General features: G+C 41.4%; 1 protein-coding gene across 4 annotated transcripts in view; it reads right to left on the bottom strand.

The window, feature by feature from the left end:
* Positions 1-424: 424 nt before the first annotated feature.
* The window catches only part of LOC147335935 (protein phosphatase 3 catalytic subunit alpha), a 68,371-nt gene continuing 47,093 nt past the window's right edge, over positions 425-21,702 (bottom strand). Inside the window, exons 8-15 of one of the 4 annotated variants that reach the window (XM_086284083.1) lie at positions 20,992-21,086; positions 12,414-12,539; positions 11,285-11,356; positions 9,802-9,828; positions 8,711-8,795; positions 8,347-8,444; positions 5,213-5,242; positions 425-1,245 (exon numbers count right to left, since the gene is read on the bottom strand). In XM_086284083.1, the coding sequence (XP_086140209.1) occupies positions 1,043-1,245; positions 5,213-5,242; positions 8,347-8,444; positions 8,711-8,795; positions 9,802-9,828; positions 11,285-11,356; positions 12,414-12,539; positions 20,992-21,086 (736 nt within the window). In that variant the 3' untranslated portion in view covers positions 425-1,042. The remainder of the gene's footprint in view (positions 1,246-5,212; positions 5,243-8,346; positions 8,445-8,710; positions 8,796-9,801; positions 9,829-11,284; positions 11,357-12,413; positions 12,540-20,991; positions 21,087-21,702) is intronic. The other 3 variants (XM_086284099.1, XM_086284092.1, XM_086284106.1) reach the window with 3 other exon arrangements.

Genomic DNA, 21,702 nt, shown 5'->3' with positions numbered 1-21,702 from the left:
TTTCAGATGTTCTATTTCCTTTTGTTTGATTTTTTTTTTATAAAACATGCATAGGCAGACACTTTATTGTATTCTTTTTTCCTTTTCTTTTTTACACAATATAGTTTCTCTATTTTTACTTTGTTCGCAATACTTAAAAAGAGAAAAAAAAATAACACTCATTTCCAGCAAGCCACAATAAATCTACCCTCCCCCCCTCCCCCCTTCCAAAAGAGACAAAAAATAAACATATCTGCAAATGATAGATAGGTTAAGTGTAAATTCCAGTTATGAAACTCAAGAAAATAGGTATTCATTACTGAGTTATTTAGCCATTATACAGAAAAATCAGGTCAAAGCACACACCAAAAGAACCTGAGGTAAGCATAATATGTACAAAACCATAAAACGTTCCATTATTTGGCATTTCCACAACATTGCAACATTCTTTTCTTTTTTTTAAGACTGCCTAATTAATTTCAGAGCTATTTTATAAGAGTAGCAAAACAAAAAGTTATCAATAAATAGTCCTTATTTAGTTTGTACACCCTTATATGTTAAAAACATTATCTCATGTTCTGTCCTTTTTAGTGCTGTATTTTTGTAAACGTACGATAGTTAGTAAGAAGTTAAACGACTTTCCGTTTCGGTGTAAATGAGCAAGGGTCTTTCAAGAAAGAAAAAAAAAGAAAAACAAGAAACTGAATCACCTTTAAGATCTCGATCTCTCTTTCTCTCCCCCATCGTTCTCTCCCTCTCTGACATACTGTGGTGTGGAGGTGAATCAAGCGCGGTTACGGCCTGACCCTTCAGAAATGTGACCTGGCAATAACTTAGCAGATTTGACTATGAACTAATATTTTGAAGGCATATCCAAAGACTAGCAAGTGAGATGTCCCCCCGTTATGAGCCATAGATGCCTCCCCCCTCCACATTCCATCACTCCTTCTCCTCCTCCATCCCACACCTTCACCCTCTGCCCCTTTTCTGTGGTGGCGGGTCGCGATGAGGCTGGGGGGCGAGGCAGCCCCGTCGGCCAAGGTGGCGCCTTGCTGCTGGGCCTTCACTGGATGTTGCTGCCGCTGCTGGTGCTCCCCTTGGCATCTGTGCCGTTGGTCTCCGAGGACAGGGCCTTGTTGAGAGAGTTGAGGCTGGCGTCAGAAGGCAGGGCGTCTCGCCGCGGAGGCATCCTCTCGTTGATGCGGTCCAGGCCCTTGGCCTCTTCGAAGCTAGTGATCTTGTGCTGAGGCGAGAAGCCTTTGATTGCTGTTGAGATGCAGGAAATAAGGGTGGGGGGGGGGGAAGAGAGTTAGGAGTGATTTTATATGGTGTAGAGTTTAAATGATTAAAAGAATGGGGGTGGAAGGGGTGGGGGTCACGCTCACATTCACCCGTGAATCACCAAATTTGATTATATTTGCTTTGCTCTTGAAATTGTGAGAGAAAAAAAATTGTTTTACTGAGAAAGTGACAACAGAGGCTGCACCTGATCACCTGATGAGCTGCTGGCTAGTTCAGTTACATTTAATCCATGAAAACTGAATATCTAAAGGCGATCTCTGATATGATAAGTGCATGGCGTCGATCTCTCCAGACACACTTGTAGGTTTGGAAAACAGAAATACTTGCTTTCTTGGGTGGGGTCACATGAGAAGATTTAAAAAAAAAAAAAAAAAAAAAAAAAAAAAATCCTGCCCATTAAATCTGGTTAGCTTAGCTTCTTTCTTTTGTTTCTTTTGGCTGCTACCTTGTTTGCAAAGTGTCAATATCCTCATATTTCTATCCAAGCTGTCCTTTTTGATACAACTCTTCAAGGGATTTTGATAATCTCCTCCTGACTAGAACCATGCATCTTTTGCATGTTTGGCAAATGTGTTAACCACTACACTATGGAGCCGACTGTAAAGCGTTAAACTTCCGCCCCTTGAGCGTGGAACCAAAAGCGAGGCAATCAAAGGAGCCTACCAAAGGAATGTTTACAGGCTAGTACAAAATATTGTTTTTTTTGGCTTCTATTAATAATTTCTATGAGTTATAAGTGGATACCAGGCAGGTCAAAGTTTGTGCACATTAGTGCTTTGCTGGGTGTTAAGCTGAAGTAGCTAGCTGTGACTGAGAATCACGAGTGTTATGAATCTTCTCTTGTGACTCCACCCAGGAAATAAAAAAATTCTAAAAGTTGAACTTTCTTTGGGTTGAAGATGAATGAAGTGAGAAGAATCTTTGCTATTCATGAGGCCAGACAAAGTCTTCAACCACTGTTACTTGTTTGTGTTTTTCATGGAAAACAGTATTTGTCGTGCAGCATTTTAAACGATTAATGGTTTAATAAGGCATGAACGCAATATGAAAGTATTTAAGCAATTTGATAATGTGACAACACACGGATATAACTTATGTGATAATGCCGCTTGACAGATGAAACGATTACATATTCCTTCTAACTCTACAAAGGGCACTTCCTGACATCAGGGTCGACAGGTTTTCACTGTGCCAACAATATCCGTGATAGCAGACCATCTCGTGGCCATCTTGTCATGCTTTTTTGCGCATGTTAAAAGTTAAGAATGTGACCGATATTAACCAAAATCTCAACGCAGCCGTATCGCGGAACACCTGAAGACCCCAAACATCCAGGTCACCCCATCACAACACAGCTTTTGTAACGACAAAAGGGAAGGGGGAGAAATGATCAAAGAGACAAGAAAAGAATAAAGGGAGGAGAAAAAGAAACACTAGAGTGGAGCCCACTGAGACATTCACTTCCACAAAATAGAAACCACGTTGAGACTGAGCTCACGTACAAAGACACTATCAAAGGAACTTGGGGTGCTAACGACTTGTTTAGTCTGCTTGAAGCATGCAGCAATTGAAGGTTGACTGGAGGTTATGATGGGTGGAAGTTGCAATATGATACAAAACTGAGTGAACTAAACTGAATAATGAAGATAAAACCCTTTAAATATGCAAAGAAACACCAATGACATTAATAAAACCAGCAATTCAAGGCTGTTTCATTCAAGTCGATGGATACTTTAAGTATTACAAGAACGAATCGTTCCAATATTCAGCTTGAGTTCTATTTCAGCACTTTTTAAAAAACATTTTGTTACTTCCACCTTTCATACAGACTGAGGGTGATTAATACTATGGTTGTAAATAAGAAAACCCTTCTTACTAGAATGGGGGTGTGACAAGGGGAGGAGGGGATTTGATTTAAGAGGACAAATTGGGGATTGTGGAGAGGACGGTGTGATGGGTAGCGTAGTTGTGTTGCTGCATAGCACAGGTCAGACACAGGTTATTAGCAGCTCAGAGGAAAGAACACGACACAGCAGGGCCACAGAGGATCCACATGGAGAGAGAAGCAGAGAAGAGTCTGGACACTACAATGGACTGTCCTCTATGGGGCTAAAGAGGAAGTACTGGACAATTTCAATGTAAATAGCAGCTGGCATACTACTATTTAGCTCGCAGTTGAGGTTGTTCTTGCGCCAAAGGCGATGCAAGTAAAGCAGATTTTAGGGAGCGTCCAATTTGGATTTCAAAGCCTCCTGTGGAGCGTCTACCAATTCAGATTCAGCTCTAAGGAAGGTGTTACATAAATAAAACAGCAACAACAATGCACAACTGCTTCAGCTGTTTCAAAGGGGAAAACCATCAAGAGCTTTCATAGCAAGACTTCATTGTATTGTGTGAGGGCAGAGCAGAGGGGGAGCGTGCTGTCTGCTATGATAAGAGCATTGCATTAATCATTTAAACTATGATGAGTGATTTCATTGAAGTACCTTCCTCTGGAAAAGTTCATTCAATCCCCAGATAAGAGAACAAGTGCAGTTTACCACAAAGTATTACCCTCGGTAACATTAGGAATATATTCCATTAGGAAATAAAGTGTTACTTCAAAATGATATTCAATATCCTGTCAAGGTGAACTCTACCGATAACTCGACAGGACCTACTTTCTCTTTAAGGTCGTGAAAACCTTAATCAGGAAGGTGGGGTTATTTTTCACTTACATGGTGCCTTATCTAGATCTGCTGCACACATTTGCTGTGGAAAAATACTGGTACCAGTACCACAACATTAGCACCTGTGCTTTTGGGAAAGGCCAAATTCAGAACCCATGATGGCGATATAACCTTTGTGCTTCTCCTATTGGTCTGAAGTAGTTAAGGCTTGTTTAGGAAAAGTTCATGCCAGATCTAATACTGTGCAAAAGTCTTGATTTACCGCTTGTTTGTCCAGTTTTATCAATTTTTTTAAGGGCAAACCATGTGAGAGATACCAAGTTGTTTGGATAACAGCTCTGAAACTCATCTCGTGTGTTTCTGTGATAAGCTGCTAGTAACAACGTGCCTAAAGATACAATTTAAAATAGGCTTTTAAATAAGTTGTCTGTTATGTGTAGACACAACACTGGTTCATCCCTTTCGTCGGGTGTCTTTTTACACTTGAAAGATTCATAGCTCAGCGGTACTAATTCTAAAAATGGAGTGCCTGGAAAAGTATTGCTCCAGACCACCTTAAAAATTGCCAAACATAGTCTGGCTCTTTGCCGAAACGATACAAAAACAATATAAAATGGGCCACGGCTCAAGACCTTTGCACAATACTGCACTTTTCAACATTAATTAAGAAGCAGCTTTCTATAAATTAAAAATGAAGGATTTTATTGGCTTGTGTGCATCACATAACCCCTCAAAACTTTAGGTTTTCAGGACCTTTAAGGATGCTGGTCCAGTCTATCCCTCTGGATAGGCTGAAGGCTTGGTAAAGCTGCCAGATGACCTGATGATACCCACCTCCTACATTATATACGTGTGAATGTGCATTTTCTCTTTATCTTGATGTTTCATGCAGATTATTTTAACTTCTAACAGAGAAGATCCTTAACGCAGGAGTTTTTGTGGATGAACCGATTGTGGCCTACATTAGCGCTGATTTCCGAGGAAGACCGCGAGGTGTAATTTGCTTTGCACTCACTCAAAATCACAGATGACCTTTGTGATTATAAAATCTGTGCTATGAAAGACATTCCCCTTTCAAACATGTGACCACAGGATTTCCTAATTTACTTACTTCTTTTTCTCCGTTAATACTATGCCACAATTTGTTAGCCCAAACACCCAACACACTCTATTCAAGCACCAGCGAGATGGATGAAAACCCAGCACAGCCCCCTGTCTATTGCCATGAGAAGCAACAGAAGAGGGCAGCCAGACCCATTTACCTTCGTCAGCCTCAATAGCTTCAATAGTAGCTGAAGAGAAGAAGAGGGAGGTTGCAAAATGAATGAGAGAAGTGAGCAGGAGAGTTCATTTTGTCCCAGGAACAAGTCAACGAGCAGCAAAGACAGCCAATGCCGACAACACAGGTTAAAAATCATCTCCACATTTTATGACAGAGGACATGTGGATGTTAGCAAACAGGGGAAACGGTGAAAGAGGGGGGAGGAGGGGAGAGGATGAGCCTTAGTTCCAGATCTGTAAAGGGAAGGCGATACACGTATGTAGCAGCAAACCTCATGGAGAGGATTGCATGTTTGAGGTACTTTGAATGTGTTTGACAAAAGGTCTGAATGTGTGACAGATAAAATGGAAACTGCAAGAATGAACATCGACAGCAATTTTAGCAAGTTGCAGATGCATTAGGTGTTCCTGTTACGCAAAGAAAAGAGTACATTTCGAAACGAGACAAATGGAAAACAGAGAGAGGACTTAAGTGCGCGTGCAGGTGTGAGCTTTCTGGCCGTGACTGAACTGTTAATGTAAAAGCTCGAAGTACAACAGAAACATGGAGCGTCGTTAGCGTTGTGTTGTGTGCAACATGAAGTAGCATCTGCAGCTGCGGGATTAGCATCTTTTGATAATAAATATCAAAAGTGCTGGCTTACTTCTGCGACGCGTGAGGGGAGGAAACCTTTCAGCCACTTACCAATCAATTACAGTCATCCTCGAGATAATAAGTGAACACATGATAAAACTTTGCAGAGTCAACTTTAACAAAGATGGGGGGTGGGGCGAGGGTGACAACAAAGTAATGACTAAATTCTACTAAAGACTACATACTTAAAAAAAGGGCACAATAGCATGAGACTTTAAAGAGTATGACTGATGGAGTCAACATTAGAGTAGAAGCACACTGATGTGCTAAGGGCAGCAGTGTGATTCTACCAATGTCGTAACAGGAATCTCTGAACATCGCTCTACCTTCACCGCAGTTCTCTTTAGTGTCAGCTGCTTCAAAAACAAATCCCTCTGAACTTATATAATGTATACACTAATCCTTAAGAGCACTATTGTCATGTAGGCCATCGGCAGAAACACCTGTTTGAAACTTAAAGGGGACCCATGATGCTTTCCCTTGTTTTCCAATGCTGGACGGGCATATCAGACATGGTCAAAGTTCCAAATAATGAGGTCAGAGTCAGATATTCCCCCGGCTAACAACACAGAAGCCCCACCCACCTGCTATTCAAGCAGCTCTTTTCAGACAGGGCATGTGCTAATGGGCAGCAACACGGCCCAGCATAAGATAAATGATGATAAAAATGAATCATGCAGAGCTACTTTAGTTGATTCCCAGAAAAAAAAAAAAAAACCCTGAAAAAACCCATGATATTGGAAATGAGCATGATAGGTCCACTTTAATGTTGGTTTAAAAGCTCAGTAGAGATGCTGAAAATGACTGTGAAAGAATGCTATGCTTTCAGGATAATTGCATCCTTCCTAACAGAGATATGCAAAACTGACAGCTTTAGTCAGAGGCTCTTTGATTTCTGACAGACTCACGTCTAAGGACACGTGCGCACTAAGTTGATGAACACGGTGTTATGTAATATGTTCAAGTGGTTCTTTAGTAAAGTCTTCCACGATTTCAATAAGATTTTATACATTAGAAATGAAAAGGGGTGTTATTAAGCAATAAAACACAATCTTACTGAGATCCATAGACCTGCACGACTGCTGCTACCTTAGTGTGGTATGACCAGTAGCTAAGTAGGTAATGCTACACGAGGACCAAACAAACAGTTTGATGATTAAGTGTGCTAAAGTACTGTACACCATACTGTACAGCATGATTAAACCTTTATTATTATCATCATTATTTAAAGGTTACTAACACTATGCTACAGATGTTTTTGTGTATTCAGGAAAGTGCTAGCTGATGTAGGGTGAGAACCTGTGCGAGGAGAGGGAAGTCTACCGGATTTCTGCTTTACTTGGTGAATGACAAGGCAGATGGCAGCTATCCCTTTTTCTACACTTATTAGTGTCGATACAGTTTTATCCCTTGATTCACAGAGACCTAAGTCTATTCTGACAGAGCACTGCTGAGATTCTCTGCTAGCGCTCAGATCTGATCAGCGCTGTAAACGTTTGTATCCAATTAAAGCGTGCGTAAAGGTGATTCCAAAAAAGCCTTCATCTCCTTGCTGCGGCAGCTTGCCAAACTCATTGAGGGAGCATTTGAAATTTCACATGAGAAAGAGTGAACTGAACTCTTATCTTTTCCCACAAAGAAAAAAATAACAACACACAATGGAATACTTGCACAATTGATTATACCTGCAGTTTCTAGGGAGAAAGGAGAAAGAAAAAGATACAGGTAATATTTGAGATAAACCCAGTGGAATACAGTGAAAGAATAGGACGGGAAGAGAGCGTATTAATGCCAGATCTACGGAGCCCCCCAGGAGACATGGGAGAAAAAAAAAAAATTAAGACGGACTTTTGCGAAATCTCGCAAAAGTTTTGCGAGATCTCGCAAAACAAACTCGGGATCTCGCAAAAGTTTTAGCCGCATTCTTCGGACGCCGGTTTGAAGCCGACCGGGAGGTCGAGGCACGATGTGCCGGGAAAGCAGTGTTCCTCCCGGCTGTAGTAGGTCTCGACCTCCCGTTAGCTTCGAGCTAACGAGATCCCGAGTTTGTTTTGCGAGATCCCGAGTTTGTTTTGCGAGATCTCGCAAAAGTCCGTCTTAATTTTTTTTTCTCCCATGTCCCCTGCGGGGCTCCGTACAGATCAGAGGGGACACATGGACACAAAAAAATTTAAAAAATAAATAAAAATCTGCTGAATGTGTTTGTCATTGTTTAGGGAGATAAAAACTACAAGGAGCAACTGTTGCTGTTTAGTAACAATTAAACTAAACATAAAAAAAGACTGACACTCTCAGAAACATTTAACTATGCTAACATTTTGAAATTCCAGTACAGTTAATGAGGAGAAAAGTGAAGGAGTCTGTATTTGCAGTATTCTGTAAACACTAAGCTTGCACTTTGTTGAGAGTTCTGCTGTGTAAGGGGAAAACGTGTTGGTGTGAGAATCCACTGGTGGTGGGGGGTCTCTGTGACACACTTACCATTCTGCAGCTTCTCTTTGCCTCCGGACAGCACTCCGCTTGGTAGCATGCCTGTGGGCGTCAGACCCTTCAGCGTCAGCACGCTCTCACTCTCCTCTCTGAAATATTAACCGAGCAACATTTTATTTATTTAGAAAAACATCAAAAATATGGGTTTTGGGCAGTCACATAACTACATAACCATGTTACTAAGTTGGCAACAAAAAAAACAAAACAAAAAGAGTCAGAAATCAATTGTAACATGAAATATTAAAGTAACATATTTATTACTTTAATAAGTTATTAATAATATATTCAAGCGCAGATCTCTAAGGCTGTGTAAATGGAGCTTAACGCAACAACAACACTGTTTTTAAGTGTTTACCTGAGCACAGAGAATACCCTGGCCATCTTCCCAATGGCACGGATCTTGTTGCGGATGACCTCCTTACGTGCAGAAGCTGTGGCACCTGCATTGAGAAAGTGCAAAAAGTCTTACAACCCGTGACTCATCTGAACTCAACCACGTCCTGTGGAAGTCGAGCGTACAATGCACCGCATAGTCTATGTGCCGTTTGTTTTAATCCCCCAAATCCTCGTTAAAAGACCATCGAATTCAGTGAGTCTACTCAAAACAGAGCACGTCTCTCCACTATTAGTTTATCCAGCAGTGCAGGAGACGAATACAATGCAAACACATTGTTATTGGAGTCTTAAGTTCGGTTTACAGAAAATGGTTTGCATCTATAAACACATCACATCATCTGAGTAATTCTCAGCATTCAGTGCATTCATGCTGCGGCTGTGTTACGTACTGTGAGCTGCAGTCCCTTTGACTCTCACAGATTATTTTGCCCAGAGAGCACTTAAACCTTTTTAAAACAAGCCACTGTTCTCCATCACTGAATGGCTCTGACCTTGTCCAAAGTGTTTTCAGCATGTTTCGATAAGCACGCTCTTTAAATTTTCCTGTGCTGTGTTTTAGCGGTGGAGACTAACGGGATTTTTCCTGGACTGGAAACTTTGTTTTAAAGATCCCCTTTTGCAAAATAACAGTTTCAAGGTCCCAAAGGCCCAGTTTGGAAAATGTACGAGGGACAGAAATGAAGTCGATGCATGGAGTAAAGCTGGGTAAGGGACACAGCTGACAGTGTGAGGATCTGTTTCCTGCCATCCTCAGGTTGCTCATTCTTCAGAATATATTTATTGTGTACAACAAAGACTAATTTAGATAAAAGGCATGACTCTTCTGAACACTTTTTCCCCTTTCTGGGCCGGCCTCAAACAGGAGTGGGTAACTGTTAACACTTTTGACCCATTTTTCGGTTTAATTGAGAACCACAGTTAGCCTCAGCAGAAGTGTTAGCAGGTGCTTTAAACAGAGGTGTTAGTTTAGAGACTTCAGAAATGCAGAGAGCAAGCACTGAACAAAAGTCTGTCCATCTCTGCACACACCAGTACAGCTAGTGTTTGTACCTTTTTTGGGGGGATATATTAGCTGTCCTTCTCATGAAACACCCCCAGAAGAGAAGACAAGAGAAAGGACAGAGAGATCAGTGGATGGCTGCAGAATGAATGAGGTGGAAGAGAGGGAGCGCACGGCAAAATAAGAGGCAAGAAAGCACGAGTGTAAACAAAAGCGATGCCTTGAGCACAAAACTCTGGAAAACATAAAAAAGAGAAATTAGATGAGATAATCATGGGAAAGACAGAGAATGAGAGAGAGAAGAAAAGATGTGAAATATGTAGTGAGGTTGGAAACATCAACATAATGGCAACTGAAAACCATGGAAACCATAGCAGATAAAGAGCGGGTCATAGGAAGGATTATCTGAAATCATAACAGGGCACAAAAAAGGAGCTTATGAGCGAGAAAGAAAACATAACACAATTCAAATGTCAAAACAGTTAAAATAAATAAATAAAACAAGCATGGAAATGGCTGCGAAACTAAACAAGAAACAAGCAGTGGCAAGAAATGAGATCAGCTAAAATCAGCATGAATGAGTTGGTAGAAAATGAAGATGTTAAAGGACAGCTACTAATGTTTAGGAATGGCCGAGTGCATGAGTTGTGCTAATTTCCTCATCGATATAATCAGAATTTAGCTTTTCTCATATTAAATGCTTTTTACATGAGCCACATGTAAAACCAGTTCATTCTATAATGATATTTACAATCACAACTTCAACAGCACAATGAAGCAAGAAAGGTTCTCTTTGTGAATTTGGAAAAAATAGTAACAAACCCCCCCAAAATATTTCTAAATCATTATAAACCACAACATTTGGTCTTGCACATGATCTGTGCAAATCTCAATCTACGCTCCCTGATCAGTAGATTAAAGGAAATGCTGCGTTTAGATGTGCAGGAGCTCAGACATGGTGGAAATCTGCTGAGATCCTGACACATATCCTGGGTTTACCAATGCACACTGTGACCATTAGTAAACACAAAGAAAGAGGAGGAAGAGAGGTGGGAGGAGGGGGTCTGGTGAGATCATTTCCTGTTTGGCAGTAAGAGGTGGGGCAGGCAGAGGAAAACTGGCCATCTCGTGTACATAAGCTGTAAGCTGGTATCAAACAGATGACTCAGATTCACCACTAGCGTAGATAAACCAAGCAACTTAGCAGAAAACAACACTTCAAAAAACTGTCCTCAAAGGATTTTTTGTTTTAATACTGACAGACATGTTGAGACTTTATAAGGGTCTTCATATTTCCTGGATTATCTAAGGTCATCATTTCCAAGCTGCCGAGTTCAGTCATTCAGACGTCACGTTCCTCTGTGTTTAATAGTTTAAAGCATATATAGTTTTTACATGTAAAATTCTGAACACCATACATGTAAAAACTAAGTAAGAGTCTGTGTGTGTGTGAGGTTTTGAATAATGAACGTCTGATACGCCCTCTAGTGGAGCAGGGGCAAAGTGCAGAGAAAACTGAACCACCGAGCTTACCGTCCAGCTCCTCTTCAGTTGACAGCTCATCATTGGAGCAAATGCTCAATACGTTCACTAGCATCTCCGTCACTGTACAAGAAAAGAGAAGCATACTTTAAAACATCTCACACATATTTAATAAAAAACTTTGCTGAGAAACTCTGGGCTGCTCCGGTTCACTCGATTGACTCTTCCACACACACACATGCAGTTAGCTGTGCTGATCAGTGACCTCGTGAGACTGCCAGGAATGGCATACTTATGTGTGATTAATTGACACAGATGTGTCACAGCTTAACCAGAGTAAATCTTCAAAGCAACCCAGACCTCGACAATGCCAAGCACAGCCAATGTCTGGCAGTTTCTAACTTTCATGGACTACTTATCTGCAATTTACTTTATATAGACATGTATATATATAGAGCTCACAACTGCTCATTATACTCCTGCTTTAACAAGGAGCTGCAGCTCATCAGCAAATAGAACAAAGAAAGACAAGAAAAGCTGGAGTTTATCTTCTGATCAAGAAAGCAGGGAGACAAACACTGGCTCCAAGAAGAATTTAGAAATCAATACATAATTTTGGTTGCTTATTGGGTGCTACATGGTGCAACGTTGGAGCATATTTCTGAATGATTCGTGTTTGCATTAGGACTTAAATCCAACCAGATTGGCTCTCCACTGTCTATCCTTTCACTTAAGATCAAAGAGATTGAGCATCTGCTGCCTTTGTCTCTGGAAAAGTTTCCTATTGCTATTAGATTATCCAGTCCGCTGGAAACTATCAAACAAAACATTCAAAACACACTTATTTTCCAACTTTCCTCCAATTTTCCCTTTTATGTATCCTTAAGTGTATGTGCCTCGTTAAAAAACAAACCCATTCGTCCCAACTTCTACCTCTAACTTATTTATAACGCTGCATACAAGCGCGTTTCTGGCTTGTAAATCTTTGGCTTTAAGTATCCCATGTATGAACCGCAAAGTGATTTTGCGGCACAAAGTGTACACGCTATATTTCTCAAGGCCGGGCTGTTTTCAATAGCAATTCATGAAAATCAGAAGGACAAGCGCCATTCAAGAATGAAAAGAAGAACTGCTTTCACTCATTACTAAAAGAAACTGAATGTAGTGCATGCACACTCACCTTTCTCACCAACAAAGGGCAAGGACCAGGTGAAAACATCCATGAAGTTGGGCAGCCAGTAGGGGTGAGGTGAGCAGTTGAACTGTCGTATGTTCATCACGTTGTTCTCGTACTTCAGCACTGCCGCTGGGGATGGGAAAAAAAAGGAAAGATGTTAAAGCAAATCCAGAGTATTAAACAGTCGTAGTTTCCAGAACGTCTCTGCCTACATGTAACAAGACAATGTAGAAATTGGGGATGTAGAAATTTTCAATACGGTCACAAAATAAAGAAAATCAGGGAGTATACATCTCTCTATAAATGAAATGGTATAGAGATGTATTGGGGTCATGGTAGGGCTGTTCGATATAATGATATATGTCGGATGACGATATAAAAACATCTATCGTTTCATTTTACGCTATCGTTTGTTTCGTGGTGTCGCAAAATAAGCTGTTTACGGCAATATTTTTCATCGTTCTGATGATCACTGTAGTGGCTATATTAATTTCTTAAAGTTCTCTCTTTCTCTTATATTTAATATAACCACACTACGGACGGACAAGCGCCTGTTTTTATGAGTTGTTGTTAGCAACAACGACGGTAACACCATCGCGTGTCCGCTTGTTTATATTCCACATAAACCTTTCACAATAAAGCTCAAGATCCTGTTGAGACTTTTCAAAATAAACTGAATCACGTGAGAGAGTATGCAGAGTATTTACGGATGAGACGCAAAGGTGCTAAAAAATAAACCTTAGACTCAAACGTTAGAGCAGGCTTTTCCCCGCAGCACGCCGTGTAATAAATACAAAGAAAACGATGGGCGTTACAACTTGTGACTAAAAATGTATCGTTTCATGCATCGGTTAAAACACTTGACTCCAGGTACACGACGCCCAGCTGGAAACACTTCACGCAAGTCGAGCTGCCCGAGATTCACAGAATTTACAGAAAATTTATATCGTTTATATAGAGATGTTTTATATCGGCATATGAGATTTTGGTCATATCGCACAGCCCTAGGTCATGGATTGCAGTGCACAGAGCTCAGTCTCTACTGGTGGAACAAGGCAGCTGAGCTCAGCAAGCTGTGAAAGACAGAAAAAAACCCAATGGAAGCATTTAGATTTAATCCTGTTGATAAAAATCTGTCCGCCAGCAAGGGCAAAGCTGCGTGTACCATCTGCCTCAAGAAAGTTGCGGTTGCTTCACCCAACAAATATAATATACTCCTATGAAATGTCAGCAAAGTATGAAAAAAGAGATACCACCCAAGCCTATAATGGAAGTTTTGATTTATGATTTTATGACACATTTGGGATTTATGTCGATAAAGAGGCCTCAGCTCTCGCTGTGGTCCAGGGTCCATTATTAGATTCTATCCTGTTCCCAACCACCACTTACAGCCTTCACTGTCATGATGGCTCTTACACTTGGTCTGAGGAGAATAGCCCTCAAAGTACTCAGCTGAAGAGCTAATGGTATACACACAGAAGAAACAAACATCCGAGCAATCGCTGGAAGAATACTGATGCATTCTTCACAAGTAACTTTTTTCCCCCCCTTTTAGTTGAAGTAAGAAAGCATTTCGGGACTGGCCTTAACATTTCTTCTTCAAACCTAAAACAACAAATTAATTCAGTCGCATTATGAAACACTTGATGTGGGATTCAATGTTAAAAGTCGCTTACTGTTCCTGGTTAATGATTCATTAGCTGCAGGTGCTGTGCGGAGGTGTGATTCAGCAAAACCACTGATAACTACAGAGTACCATTTGCCCGAAAAGAAAAAAGGAAAAGGTGGACAAAACTGTCGTCCACACCGAAACCTGGACGTCGCTCAACATCTTGTCAAATGCTGTCAGTCAACCTCTGGAGATGATGGTGAATAAAACGGTTTAGAACAAAATACCTACACAAAGACTAAAAGGCGGATATTTTTTTTGCCACTTTAAGGTGATATCTACACAGTCAGCATGTGCCAATCTCTCACTTTGACAGAAGGACTCATTTAAATGCAAAAGTACAAACTGATTTCTGCAAATCAAAGTTAGCAAACTGCACAAGCATCTAAACGAGGGTAACCTGCTGTTTGGAGAAAATAAAAATCGATGCTCTGGAACATTTGGGCTCATGAGGGCGAGCACGTTTCACTGGTTAACAGAAAAGCAGTTCCTGGTGAGGAGGAAAGGAAGGAATAGATAGAAAAGTAAGGTACTAGACACAATAATGATCATTACTGTAATGAAAGTATGTATTCTTAGTTTCTAGGTAATCGATTTATGAACTCTTAAGTTACACCCACATGTTATTTTTTTCTTATTTTTAGAGCAGTTTCAGTTTGCAAACTTAGAGAATATTTACAAAAATCTACATTTGCCTTAAAAAAAATCCATACACAGCGGTTTTCAATTACTCAGATGAATAATTTAAGAGGAGAGACTTGAGTGGGTGTGGTAGCTGGTGTTCACAGTAAGGGTGGAGGAAGAGCAGCAGAATAAAAGCACAAACATGCTGTGTGTTGGGTCTTTAACTTAAGCCTGCTTGACAGCACCTGCTTTTCCAAAAAGGATTACACAGCTGGCATGGTATGTGTCACTCCTTATGAACTTGCCAGGTAAATCTTAGGTATTAAAAAGAAGACACAGCATTTCACCAGTATACATTTCTGCTTGTGCCATATTTGGTATATTTTACAGTATATTTCTCAGTTTATTTTACTAAATGTCTCATTATAATCGTGATCTCCACGCACACAGAAACCAGCTGTCAAACACTGGCCACACAGTGTGCCCCGTGCGACCTCACCTATGATTAGACAGTGTTAACGTGGGTGTGGAGGAAAACATGAGAGCTGCCAAACATAAATATATCCATGCTGTATATAGCAGCCTCAGATTCTCTAATACACAAGGCCAGTCTGGTGGCCCAGATCTGAGGAAAGCGGATACTGTGGCAGGGTCACCATGGGGGACTTTCCTGCCTGAGCTCCTCTCAGATTCAAGAATAGCAAGTCATCAAACCTGGCATCCAGGCAGCTTTACCTCAGGAACAACACAATTCAGGTCAGTAAGCATTCTGATACAAATGTGTGTGTGTAGTATGCACTGAAAGTGGTGCTCAAGTAATACTTAAACACTCGTAAGTGCCAGGCAACACAATACAAACAGAAAACTTTCCTGCAGGGGAACATCCATACACTTGTATAATTAATGCAGGATTATTATCAATATCAGCAAAACACTACTACCCGCTCGAATAAGAACAGCGCTGCATTGCTACAACACGGTCCACTCAGACGGAGCTGTGGGTGTTTATCCCTGCGCGTTGGCGTGCATGAAAGCAATCGCACACGTGGGCAGCCATTGCATAAACATCACATACTGCATAAACATCGTTGAGGCACTTGATTGAATGCAGCCATGGAAGCCCAGAGGGAAAAAGGCAGAGCGGGGGAGAAGGTCAGCTCCCCTGTTGTCGCTCCTTCAAATCAGATTCCTTTTAAAGGAACAGAGACACCCAGCAACCTGCCTCGTACCAAACAAACACACTTGTTCAGGCTTTTTTTTTTCTTCTTTTTTTAAAATACAAGAGGCATTAGAGACAAATATGTATTCAGTGCCCTCATCTGTATTGTCAGGGCAGATGAGGGTGACATTAAAGCACTTTATTTTCCTCATCACTGCAAAACACAATTATATGCAGCTTTTTCATACGATGGAAGTCACTTAAGCTCGCACGGACCAGCTGAGAGTTCTGTGTCCACTGCCAGAGCATGCTGCATGACAGCCACTAGAGGGCTCTGCTGCTCCGACGGCAGATAATAGGGCAGCTGAGGCCAAGCCTGCTGCAACGGTAACACAGATATTGCAGAGAGACGCCTGCTCATTCATTATTCATAAGGGAGTGCCTCCAGCCGGTTTCCCTGGCAACGAAGACTGTTAAATCTGCTTTGAGACCAGGGGGAGATTCCCGCTGTCCTTCCGACACTCTGTGCTGACTACATATTTGCCTTTAATGCCTCGCGTATAAAGTTGCACTGGGTTAGCTTTTCACACCAGCCATTTAGAAGCTGACGCCACACGCGTGGACTGCAGGGACTGAAAAGATTTTAGAGCAGTCATTTTGGTATGAGATGGTGGGGAAAGAGGCGGTACTAATCACAAACAACTGAGGCTATTGAACTAAACAGAACACAACCTTCATCAATAACCTTTGCAATGTCCGCCTAACATTTCATATCAAAGTGACTGCTGCGTAATTGGTCTGTGCTGTCCGTGTACAGCTGAAGAACTCACGAATCACAGTGTGTCCTCACGATGTGCGACGTCTCGGTGAACTGGAGCCATACTGGATCTGCTCCACTTTGGCTCTAATCCATGCATGAACTGAACTGTCCTACAATACAATGCATCTGCTGATGTTACCACTCATTGTCCTACTTTCCAGTTTGTATTGTATGTAATTAATTGCAAGGAGATGTCAACAGGTACTTTCTGTTTAATTGAAAGGAAAACAGGAAGGAAGGAAAGCGACACGAGCGAGATGGATCAAACAACCTTTAACTGTCGTCGTGGACGAAGTAAATGTTTCATGTAAACAGCTCGTGCAGCACCACTGTCGTTTAGCTTTACTTCAATCTAAGAAACATAACCATTCGGGCTTAGTTGCTGATTTTCTGGACCGGTCAATAATGATGCAGCACAAAGCACTCCATTAATACAAAAGCACAAGTGTACAACTGCCAACTACACCCACTCCATCTACCCTACTCCATCACTCTCTCCCCCCACTGCAGTCACTTCTGGAGCCAAACCGAGAAAGATCAAACAGTGAAAACTGCAAAATCACTGCTGCTGAGTTTTCATTTCACACAGCCTCCCTCTGCCATGTCGCAACTGCCTGTGTCACTTTTTACTGAAGGGTTGAAGGGGTCAGAGCAGTGATGGACAGCTGGTCAGCATCTGACACTCAATGAAAAAAGGAGGACTGAGGGCTGGGGTGGCATCTAAAGCTGGAATTTATAGAATTAAGTCCTAATTCATGTGTTCGTCAGTCTAACTAGCCTTCAAGTGAGTTCAGTCTACTTTTGGGAAAGGAGTCAGTTTGTGTTGCTTCAGATATCGTCCACCTCTCTGATAGGAGGAGCACTTCTCTTCTTTTTTTACCCCCACGTGGAGAGGTATCATTGGTTAATCCATCCACCCCCTAACGCGGGATTGATGGGAGCTGCCGATGCCTCCTCCCTCCTCTTTAAAATTTATGCGCCCACTCGTTTGGCCATCAATCACAGGGCCATTGCTCAGTGTGCGTGGAGCTCCAGCATGAAGCTAAGAGCACAGCAATTCATTACAGGGGCTTTACTTCTACCAATGAACCCCACCCACAGCACTCGTTAAGAGCATCAACAGGAATGTGGGATCGTTTCACGGACTTGTGTAACTGTCAAGTGGATGCCAAGTGAATAGGAGCTAAGTAATTTGCTTTAGTGTTGATATGAAATCTCAGAGCCTTTAAGTTGGAGTGTTTTATTCTTTGTGGCTGGGAACTACTCCCTTTCCCCACTCATATTTGTGAAGTTTTAAAAACCCGACAGTGATTTATAACAGTCCCTTAATTTATCCAGGTCTCCATCCAACACCATCAGAGGTGGAGGTTAGAAGAGTGTTTATATAGAGACTTCTGAACAACAGCCGACGGCCAGTTTTTAGATACGAAACACTAAGATTCCTGAGATCAAGCAGAAAACTTCACGACACAGACTGTTAAACTGGTTTACACCCACTGAAGACTGAAAGGTCACAATTCATTTTTATTTTATTTTTTAAGGAGGAAACATTTTTACTAAAATTAACACAGATGGCCCAGCATCACGTTAGTTGTTGTACTGAAAATTTAGAAAGTGTTTGTTACAACCAAGCGAAAAACTAAAAAACGAAATAAAAACCAGCAAGTTGCAAAAAAATGGATTTAACCTAATATCTATAAGTAATTCTTGTGTCTGGTAACTTTCTGTAATGAGCAAAAAAGCATTTTTTATATCAGTGCTTACTGCTCAGCTTTTAACAGGATTAGATCACATTTCCATCGCGACTTTGCTCTACTGAACTGCACGGCTGCCTTCATTACTGCTTGTAGCTACATTAAGAAAATGGATTTAGTCAAAAAGTGTGCATCGTTTTGCAACGGAGAGTAAATGTTGAGAAATTGTATTTTATTTTATTATTTTTTTAAAGCATGTACTCTGGGGGAAGATATATTTTTATGTCTAAATGAAGTCAGTTCTGAAACAACACAAAGCAATCTTTTCTGTCTGATAACCACCAATGCCCTGGGTAGTATTTTAATCAGCTGAACATCCACCAGCTACGTCTAAAAGAAGCATTGAGACAAAATCGGGAAGAAAAATTGATATTTCGGCTGTTCCATTATGATCTCCAGAAGACTTAAACGATTCTCCGGGCAATTGGTTACCAGAATTAAAAAGCAAAACAAAACAAAAACCCAAACACGTGCTTCACATCACTTTGTTTGTTTGGATTGTGCTGTGTTGACTGTGAGTCCTAGGAAGATTAGTTGGCATGGAACAAATAGGTTTCTAATAATAAACAAAGGCACAGTGCCACACTTCTTCACCATCTTCACTGTGTAGGGAAGGAGGCAGCTCCAAAAAAAGTAAACAAACGTAACCTAATGTCTCACCAAAGATGGCACACACCTGCAAATAGGAAAGCCCTCACATGTGTAATAACCACTGCGGTGATGTGGCATTTCATCAAGAGAGGCATTGCAGAACAGCACGAACTAGCCCCCGTCACTCTTTCCTTCCCATTTCCTGTGGTTTTCCCACCGATGTCACCATTCCAAACGTGCCCCCACAGTTAAAGCAGATACTGTCTGTTCTCTCAGGGAAAAGTGCTGACTCACAGCACAAAGGCGAGCCCATCTCAGTGCAGGCACCGCAGCACAGCATCGGGCGTCACTAGGTGCCAAGTGATGCGGCACCAGGCCACTTCACACCAGCTCCCTCCCCAAAACTACCAGACTAAAATCAATGTTGCACAGGACAAATAGTGCAAACCAACTTTTGTGTACACCACTGACCCAAGGAAGAGTAGTTCTCTATTGGAATATATATCAATATAGATGTCGTGTGATGACCACTAGAATAGCTTCTGGGTTTTTCCAAGGGTGGCCACATAGGCAGAGACCACCCTCACAAACTAAAAGTAGACCTGAAATAGGACAGAAACCACTCATTTCAGAAAAACCTCTAAGGTTAGTCAACTAGTCACGATTACGTCGACTATTAAAATCGTCGACGACTAATTTAATAGTCGAAGCATCGTTTCAAGCTTTGTAAGATCCCAAAAGACGCAGGAATAAGTAGTAGGATTTAAGAGTGTAATAACGGACTGAAACAGAAGATGGCAGCACTGCATGTACGAGGATGCCAGCTGCCGTTAAACCTCGAAGAAGAAGAAGCGGTGTCCGGTATCGTAGCTGTGTCCAAATTTAGGAACCGCATCCTCCTGTGCCTGCATTTGTAGGCAGATTACTTTACAGCGACACGTCGAAGACTGTCCAAATTCGAAGACTCCGACAAATGCGGCCGACAAACGCGCCCTTCATTTCCCCAGATTTGAAGGATGGGTCGCTTTGTGGCCCAACCTATCCCAGAATTCATAGCGCGGCCCTGCTCAGTTTCCAACAATGGCGGCAGCTAGTTAGTTTTAACTCTCTTATTATACTTTCTGGGTCACAAAATAAACGTTGAACATATTTTCTGGCGAGAATGTAGCTGTGTAAACCTCAAATATCTGCTCAGTTTATCAGGACACCACATATTTTCAAAAGCGCTCCGACGTTTTCGGAGACGTCTGTTACCCACTAGCTCGATAGCTAACCGGGGGCTAGGCTCACTAGAGCCGTGAGAACACCGGACTCCCGGCAAATCGTTTTCAAACCCCCCTGCTGTCTTTCGCTACTCAGGTTAAACATGATATATAAGTCACTTAGATAACTTAAAATGTTATCGTTTGGCTTTTTTTAGTATTTTATTTGTTCCTGAGTAAATCGGTTTGGCTGAGATTAAAGTTATAATTTTTACACAGCTGAATAAATGTCAGGCAGACAACTGATTATCAGAAGTGTGAGATGCTCGAGTGGTGCTGGTGCAATAAGCTGTACGTTTTACGTCCAATGGACGCATGATCTGATTAGTCGACTAATCGCAAAAATAATCGGTGACTAGTCGACTATCAAAATAATCGTTTGTGGCAGCCCTATCAGATATAGAAGCTGCGTCTGTCTTTTTATACAGTTTATGAATGTAGAGCAATTCTTCACAAATAACCTCCCCAAAAAAATCATAATATTAGTTATATCTACAATCATCCTGCAGTGATTTCGAAGCATTTTGAGACACTGCTGTCATTCATCTTTAACAAATCTGACACTAACAACTCTACAGCCTGGATCGACTTGACAGTGAATATTATGTCGCCTTAGGCAAGTCATAAAACGACATGTCACAATCTGGTATTCAAAAGCTACAAGCCGCAGTAGACTGATTACGACAAATTCCACGCTCTTACCTTTGTTGTTGTAGACATCTAGATAGTTAGGTGCTGAGAAGATGGTGATAAGGGACGGGAAGCCAGTGGTCTGACTCTTTCTGTACATGCGGTATCTGTGAAGTTCCAGGGAGAAGCATCAGTTAACATTTCAACTATTCATTCATGAATTACTCAACTGCATTTGACCCTTGAGATTGATTAGTAGTGATAATTTTTATTGCCTAATATTTCACTGTGCCTCCAGAGAGTAAATCCCTTTGCTAAAGTCCCAAGTTCTGAGTAGTCTGATGCAACTAACAGCTACTGATGATGGGGAATGCTACGTATTTATATCTGGAATGGACTAAAGCTTCATGTTTTAGCCTAGACGATTTATTAGACCACAGACTGCAGCCATAAAAAAAATATCTGCATATTCACTGGGCATTGCAAATTAAGTCTAAAAGGGAGCCATTAACTTAATGATGTGTGGTCTGAGGTGTCTTGGGGCAGCTATCTCAACTGAGGGCCAAGGTGTCCCATGTGACCACCCAGTGGGAGTGCAATGGTAAACAACTTTGCTGCTGTGCCTCCCACTGTCTTAACCTTGCTTAGAGGAAGATCGGCTTGACACATCCACCCACCTGGCAGTGTTAAAAAAACAAAAACATTTCAAAGAGGCTTTATTTTTGTAGAAATCCTGATGAAATGCTTATCACACCTCCTGCTGTGCCAAAAAAATTTGCTGGG

The sequence above is a fragment of the Aulonocara sp. 'chitande type north' Nkhata Bay genome, linkage group LG3, assembly GCF_057382095.1.
Source record: "Aulonocara sp. 'chitande type north' Nkhata Bay isolate Kocher_YH1m ecotype deep benthic linkage group LG3, A_spYH_male_GT1.1, whole genome shotgun sequence".
Taxonomy (NCBI): domain Eukaryota; kingdom Metazoa; phylum Chordata; class Actinopteri; order Cichliformes; family Cichlidae; genus Aulonocara; species Aulonocara sp. 'chitande type north' Nkhata Bay.
This window is presented reverse-complemented; position numbering and strand designations above follow the sequence as displayed.